The 7,810-nt window shown below is 48.3% G+C and overlaps 1 protein-coding gene across 1 annotated transcript in view; it reads right to left on the bottom strand.

The window, feature by feature from the left end:
* Nucleotides 1-5,333: 5,333 nt before the first annotated feature.
* The window catches only part of LOC147090516 (zona pellucida sperm-binding protein 3-like), a 42,606-nt gene continuing 40,129 nt past the window's right edge, over nucleotides 5,334-7,810 (bottom strand). The window contains exons 6-9 of the mRNA XM_085977039.1: nucleotides 5,960-6,051; nucleotides 5,788-5,873; nucleotides 5,517-5,648; nucleotides 5,334-5,440 (exon numbers count right to left, since the gene is read on the bottom strand). Of these exons, the coding sequence (XP_085833165.1) occupies nucleotides 5,334-5,440; nucleotides 5,517-5,648; nucleotides 5,788-5,873; nucleotides 5,960-6,051 (417 nt within the window). The remainder of the gene's footprint in view (nucleotides 5,441-5,516; nucleotides 5,649-5,787; nucleotides 5,874-5,959; nucleotides 6,052-7,810) is intronic.

Raw genomic sequence — 7,810 nt, 5'->3', positions numbered from 1 at the left:
ATAGATCAGCGTACTTTCCCAATGGTGAAAAGCTCGGAATTTACAATGTTAAGGTGTGATTTGATTGACGTTTTCAAGATATTAAGGGGAACCGATAGGGTACACAGAGACAAACTATTTCCGCTGGTTGGGAGTTCAGGACAAGGGGACATGGCCTAAAAATTAGAGCCAGATCTTTCAGAAGTGAAATTAGGAAACACTTCTACACACAAAGGGTGGGAGAGGTTTGGAACTCTCTTCCGTTAACGGCAGTTGTTGCTGGGTCAATTGTTAATTTTAAATCTGAGATTGATAGATTTTTGATAACCAAAGGTATTAAGGGATATGGGCCAAAGGCGGGTATAAGGAGTTAGGTCCCAGATCAGCCATGATCTCATTGAATGGAGCGACAGGCTCGAGGAGCTGAATGGCCTCCTCCTGTTCCGATGTTCCTATGTCTAATGTGGATTTTTAAAAATTGAGCCATAAAATGACATGGGTTGTCCCGGTGTCATCAACAGAGGAACGAATTTACACCTGGCCTCCCTCTTTATGGTGGCACAACTGACAAAGGAACTCAAACACAGAATGTTCTTTCGACAAAACAACAGGAAACTCATAAAAGTAAACCATAATATTATGACTCGTGTCAATAAGACTCTCCATTCCCTGCGGTGCCCACTGGTCACGGGCGGTCTCGAGTGTACCAGTGGGCATTGCCCGCTCCCTCTCCAGGGAGCCTGGCACGCACACACTCGGAGTCCAATGGGTTTTCCAGAAGCTTCTACAAATGGCTGGATGCGGACGGGATCATTGCCTCATTGTACCGGATCGAAAAGTTGGACCTTAATCAGTTGATATGTACTGTGGGACATTAGTTTGGACAGACACTTTGTTCTTGTTAGTGGTGTCCTGTCTCTTGTGGGGAGGACCTCTTATAGATGATCAGTATGGGACTGAGCTTCACCCATTGCCCCTAACTCGTAGTCTGTAAAACAGGACAAGCTCCCCCGTCCCTGCTGATAACAGAAAGGACATCACGAGGGAGAAACAGTCTATCCAATTAAAACCCCAAAATAGAGGCAAAGTCACTCTAAGTACAATTGTCTAGTTTCATACAGACTGATCAAGGATGTGATGGGAAATGGAGACTGTCACACTGGAACAACACTAACTTGTCATCATATCGCACCTTTAATGCAGAAGAACATCCCAAGGTGCCAATGGTGGAGTGAAGGAAGGGGAGGATCCAGAAATGGCCAGAGCTGTGGGAACATGAGATCTGAGGGAGGTGGTTAATAGGGTGTGATCCTCTGAGGTTGGGATTTGGGACCTTGTTTGCGCAGAGCAGAGGGAGCTTTACTCTGTATCTAACACGCGCTGTACCTGCCCTGTGAGTGTTTGATGGGACAGTGAAGAGGTAGCTTTACTCTGTATCTAACCTGTGCTGTACCTGCCCTGTGAGTGTTTGATGGGACAGTGTAGAGGGAGCTTTACTCTGTATCTAACCCCGTGCTGTACCTGCCCTGGGAGTGTTTGATGGGACAGTGTAGAGGGAGCTTTACTCTGTATCTAACCCGGCTGTAACCTGTATCTAACTCATGCTGTATCTGCCCTGGGAGTGTTGGATAAGAGAGTGTAGAGGGAGCTTTAATCTTTTTCTAACCCGTGCTGTACCTGCCAAGGAAGTGTTTGATGCGACAGTTTAAAGGTAGCTTTACTCTGTATCTAACCCATGCTGTACCTGCCCTGGGAGTGTTTGATGGGACATTGTAAAGGGAGCTCTACTCTGTATCTAACCCATGCTGTACCTGCCCTGGGAGTGTTTGATGGGACTGTGTAGAGGGAGCTTTACTCTTGTAGGGGGTGGTGGCGTGGGGTGGCGCGTACGCCCAGTCAGTTATGCCTCTGACTGTTTGTGAGCGGTTTGAATTGCTCCCACGCCCCTGGGTTCTAGACACCGGACTTAGGTACAGGTGGCGATACAGAAAAGACTCGAGTACACAGGTGGTTTGGATGTGAGAAAACCAAGATTTTTATTGAAACAGAAATTAACACAATCTTATGAGAAGTTACTAGTATAAAATTACAGGCAAATACGAAATAACTATACTTATACAGGGAATGGGGAACACACGGCACATCGAGGGAAAACAGCTATCTTAACAATCCCCTTATCCTTATCCCACCCCTTATACCTAACTAGATTAAGCTATGAGGGGCCAGAATTCATGCTCGCCAATCCAAAGATAAAAGCCAACTGTTGACGAGTGTGAATTTTGAAGTCTGGTTTCTGGTCCTTCTAGGTACCCCGTCGCCACGTGGTCTTCAGGGGTGCGGTGCTGGGTCAGCTACTGCGACACACCTTCTCCCCTCCACGACCGTCGTCGTCTCGTCTCGATGGGTTGTCCTCTTCTTCTCCCTCGGGCGGTCGTCGACGGTAACGTTATATTTACCGGACAGTCACCAGTCGTTACTGTTTAGATTTTACTAGCCATGCGCCAACGCCTGTATATTCGTTGTGGCGTAGACACCTGCGTTATCGCATTGTTCAACAAGATGTTTGTCTTCACCGTCCTCAAGGACTTTCTTCCCCAAGCGTCAGCTTATAACTAGGCGCTTGGTTTACTTATCGCTATGTTTTTCGCTGCCCTGCTCTGCCCTTATCGAGTTATCATCATCTTCTTCGTCTCCACTCGTCTCGTCTCGTCGGACTACTATACGAGTCCTGGGCTACCTGCTCAACTTCGTCTCGCCCCTTTCTGCGGCCTGGGCGTCCTGGATGGCTGTGGACTTGGGCCTCGCTCCCCTTCCTAACAGTTGGTATGGTGTTGCTGGCTACTGAAAATCTGCTCCAGGGAGAGAACCCGCCATGAGGCCAGGGCACGAGTACAAGTGGCAGCCCAAGAGGCCGGAGCCACGAGAGCAGAGTCAAGGGCAAGAGCAAGAGAGAGATTGCTACCCGGGGCCTTCAGTTATACTCCTCACGATAACCCTTATCTGCGCGCCAAATCAGGTTAGTTCTTTGTCCCAATCTTGGCGGGCTAGTTTAAATAATTGTAGCAATCTAAACAAACTGTTTTTAGATGGCCGGTAATCGCACCTACTGGCCCGATTTCTGAGTTGTTTTGTTATTAATACATCTTAATGGGCCTGACCAGCCTCGATGGCTTCCCTAAGCTGTTTCCGATTATTTATGCAAACAACTTGATGGCCTTAAGTATAGGCCTAACTGGTTTTGGTCTGCCTGCGATTTGGCTTAAAGCATAATTCAAAGTCCTGTCTGCTTTTCAAAATACAAAAGTCTCTCTTCACAGAAACTGCAGCTTTGGTTTCGATTTCCCAAAAGCTGCTTGTGCCACAGAGTCCAAGCTTTTTAAATCTTGCAGGCTTTTGGCCACGAGGTGCGGACACCATCTTTGGGTACGCTTTTTAAAATGTCCACGCAGGGTTCCTTTTATTAATAATAATCTTGGGGAAATGTGGAAGTTTTGCGAATCTTACACTCTGTATCTAACCTGTGCTGTAGCTGCCCTGGGAGTGTTTGATGGGACAGTGTAGAGGGAGCTTTACTCTGTATCTGACCCGTGCTGTAGCTGCCCTGGGAGTGTTTGATGGGACAGTGTAGAGGGAGCTTTACTCTGCATCTAACTCGTGCTGTAACCTGTATCTAACTCGTGCTGCAACCTGTATCCAACTCATGCTGTATCCTGCACTGGGAGTGTTTGATGGGACAGTGTAGAGGGTGCTTTACTTTGTATCTAAACCCCGACCCCACCGAGCCCTCTATTTCATTCTCCCTCATCTATGCTACCAGCCTCCCTTACAAATGAACAGGAGGAGTCCATTCAGGCCCACGAGCCTGTTCCGCCATTCAATTCGATCATGGCCAATCTGTATCTCAACTCCAAATGTATCTACTTCAACCACTCCATTTCCACACTCTGTGTAAAGAATGTCCTCCTAAATTCTTAATTTGATCTGTTAATGGCCATCTTATATTCCTGCCCCTTTATCCTCACCATCTGGTTGCAGTGGTGCCTTGTTACACCGCCCAATGTTCAACTAAGCAAAGCATTCAACTCACGTAAATCAGACAAAAACCTGACAGAGTCAAAGGAGGAGACATTAGGACAGGTAAATGCCTGGACACTGATGTAGGTTCGAAGCAATGTATTAGGAGGAGAGGTTGAGGGATTTAGGGAGAGAATGTCTGAGCTGAGGTGCCAGATGTCTGAAGGCACGGCCACCAACAGGGGGTGATGGGAGGTGGGGTGGGCGAAGGATTTTGGGCGGGTGGGGGAAATGCACCAGAGGCCAGAGTGCAATGAAAAGATAATTGATCCTTTACCAATCCCCTCAGCACTGTTTGATTCCACTAACCACCCATGTGTGATGGTGGGTGGTAGGTTACATCACTATATTCAAAAAGGCAATTGTAACTAACCTTTAAGGGATGTTAAATGTGGAACAGAGCCAGCAGAGTGACAGTACGAGGCCAAGACACACCTACCGCCAGTGGACAAGGAGCAAGATGGCCAATTAAGGAGATGCTGCTTTGGTCTAGTCTCTTGACCCCGATGTGGGACTGGAACCTTCTCACAGCGGACTCCTAGCTGGGTGTCTGTAACCCCATCTACTCGCTCTAGAAAGATGGCAGAAGTTCCCCATCGCTTTCATCCCTTTACAAAGGTCACAATATTAATGCAGAGAAGCTGGGATTGTTCTCCTTAGAGCAGAGAAGGTCAAGGGAGGGGTTCAAAATGGTAAGGGTTTTGATTAAAGTAAATAAGGAGAAACGGTTTCCACTGACAGAAGGGTTAGTAAATAACGTCATTGACAAGAGAGCCAGAGGTGAGGAGACTTCTAATATAAAGAAGAAGTTGTGATCTGGAACACGCTCCCTGAAAGGGCGGTGGAAGCAGATTCAATAGTGTCTTTCAAAAATGGGAATTGGATAAATACAAAGAGGTGAAAATGGCAGGGATATGGGGAAGAGCCGGGGGGAGTGGGACTAATTGGAGAGCTCTTCAAAGAGCTAGCACAGGCATGATGGGCCGAATGGCCTCTTTCTGTGCTGTATGATTCCAGTTGCCATCCTATTAAGGCCACAATCTTATTCCAGGTGCAAATGCGTACTTTCAACTACCGAAAACTCAGTGTGTGGTGAAATTGTCAGTCAAATATAGGCCTCCAAAACTGGTCTAGTGTCATTTAGACAACTTAGTTCAAACCACCATGACAGTGTATTTAAAATCCAGTTCAACACCAAAGACTGTAACTCAACCAAGTCACATTTCAATTTTATTGAAGCATTTTTTGACAAACAAAGCAGCTCAATTTAGGGAGAGGATTCAGTTGTGTTTCCTGGACAGTAGGAAGGCCACCAGAGAGGCGGAGATCAGGACCCCAGCTGCCAACGTCACAGCCACGACCAGAAGCAGCTCAGAACACACATCACCTGCCGAGAACGAGAAGCCAATATGGAGTCAGGAGTCACAGGACTGGAATTGGGTTTTCATACAATCAACACTCACCTCGATAAGAACTCGGAACATCCTCACGAGTCCCAACAGCTTCACTATCCACCGAATGAACTAGGTCCAGATCTACATCCAGAACAATCAGAGGTCCAAGTGAGGCCTCACTCTCCCACACAGGCTCAGACTCTGCAACAATTAGTTCCATCCAGTTACAAAACATCCTTCTTCACCCTCAACACCCAACACCACCACAACATTCCAAGCTCAGATGGGACCTCCCTCCTGCGCCTGGAGTGTGGTCTTCCTCCAGATCGCAATCTCTCGCCCCTGCAGTTGCCCCCATCACAACAGGCACAAACCTCATTGGATCCTTCCAGCAGGGACAGGTCCAACTCGTTCACCAGGGACCATCTAAACAAGGAAGCAAGCCATTGGTCAGAATGCATCCATACGCCAAAAAGAAAGAGGTCCACCATTCGGGGGTAGATTCCTCTCACCGGTTGGCTGGCTTCTGGAAGGAACAGGCTTTGTTGACCGAATCCGTCCTTTGATCTGCTGCAGCTACTCTCAGGTGGCAACTGATGAAGATCTGCAGGAGACACATCCAGGAGTTACTCAGCGTCAACGCTCACCGTCTTACCTTCCAACATCTGGCCAACTCTTACCAGGTCCCTGGCATCCTCAAAGAAGCGGAACGCATCCAAGTTGAACCGGAGCTTGTCCCGGTGATCTCGCGGCGACACAAAAGACGAAAGGGAGTTTTCACCTCGGCTGTGTCAACAGGCAACTGGAAAGAGGGTGGGAAAGAGCTGCCCGATTGCCTGCCTCTCTTCCGCGGCCACGTTCACGCCCGGGTGGCCCTGGATATGGAGTACGCGGAATCCACTGGCACGCTTGAGGCCTTCCGCGACCGGTGGGCGCCGCGGAGAATGGAGTGCATCATCACCCCCGGCAACCAAATTTTAATTTGATTTGTTAAGGTTCCTTTCAAATTTATGTTAATTTACAGACCTTATCGTTTGTGACCCTTTAAAAAGGGAGCACATGGTTGACTTTTAATAGGCCGTTGCCTATGATAAAGAAAGAGGCAGAGATTGGGTTGACCTTCTCCAAAACCATCAATAGAAAGACACTGGGTGATGTCATCAACCAAAGACCAAACCAGAGTGCCCCCATTGGGTGGAGAGCTTTGGGAACCATCGGCCCAAAGTCGCCTGTAAAAGAAAGAAAGACTTGCATTTATATCGCGCCTTTCACAGCCTCAGGACATCCCAAAGCGCTTTACAGCCAATGAGGTACTTTTTGGAGCGCAGTCACTATTGTAATGTCGGAAAGAAAGCAGCAATTTGCGCACAGCAAGCTCCCACAAACAGCAACGTGATAATGACCAGATCATCTGTTTTTAGTGATGTTGATTGAGGGATAAATATTTGCCAGGACACCTGGGGAAAACTCCCCTGCTCTTCTACGAAATAGTGGCCATGGGATCTTTTACGCCCGTCTGAGAGGGAAGACGGGGCCTCAGTTTAGCATTGCGGCCGAAAGACAGCACCTCCGACAGTGCAGCACTCCCTCAGTCCTGCCCTGGGGTGTCAGCCTAGATTATTATGCTCGAGTCTCTGGAGTGGGACTTAAATCCACAACCCTCTAAGTCAGAGGCAAGGGTGAGTTTGGGATCGATACAGGGTTATGGAGAGAGCAGGGTAGTGGGATTAGTTTGGGATTGATACAGGGCTATGGGGAGAGAGCGGGGTAGTGGGATTAGTTTGGGATTGATACAGGGCTATGAGGAGAGAGAGGGACAGTGAGATTAGTTTGGGATTGATACAGGGCTATGGGGAGAGAGCGGGGCAGTGGGATTAGTTTGGGATTGATACAGGGCTATGGGGAGAGAGCGGGGAAGTGGGATTAGTTTTGGATTGATACAGGGCTATGGGGAGAGAGCGGGGCAGTGGGATTAGTTTGGGATTGATCCAGGGCTATGGGGAGAGAGCAGGGCAGTGGGATTAGTTTGGGATCGATACAAAACTATGGGGAGAGAGCAGGGCAGTGGGATTAGTTTGGGATTGATCCAGGGCTTTGGGGAGAGAGTGGGGCAGTGGAATTAGTTTGGGATTGATACAGGGCTATGGGGAGAGAGCGGGGCAGTGGAATTAGTTTGGGATTGATACAGGGCTGTGGAGAGAGAGCGGGGCAGTGGGATTAGTTTGGGATTGATACAGGGCTATGGAGAGAGTGCGGGGCAGTGGGGTTAGTTTGGCATTTATACAGGGCTATGGGAAGAGAGTAGATCAGTGGGATTAGTTTTGGACAGTGACGGCTGATTTACCATTTTGGACAGGTGTGGC

This window comes from Somniosus microcephalus, unplaced genomic scaffold (genome assembly GCF_052327205.1).
Source record: "Somniosus microcephalus isolate GS21.2 unplaced genomic scaffold, FLI_Smic_1.0 unresolved_chr4, whole genome shotgun sequence".
Lineage (NCBI taxonomy): Eukaryota > Metazoa > Chordata > Chondrichthyes > Squaliformes > Somniosidae > Somniosus > Somniosus microcephalus.
Note: the sequence above shows the minus strand (reverse complement) of the source record. Positions and strands in the feature narration are given on the sequence as shown.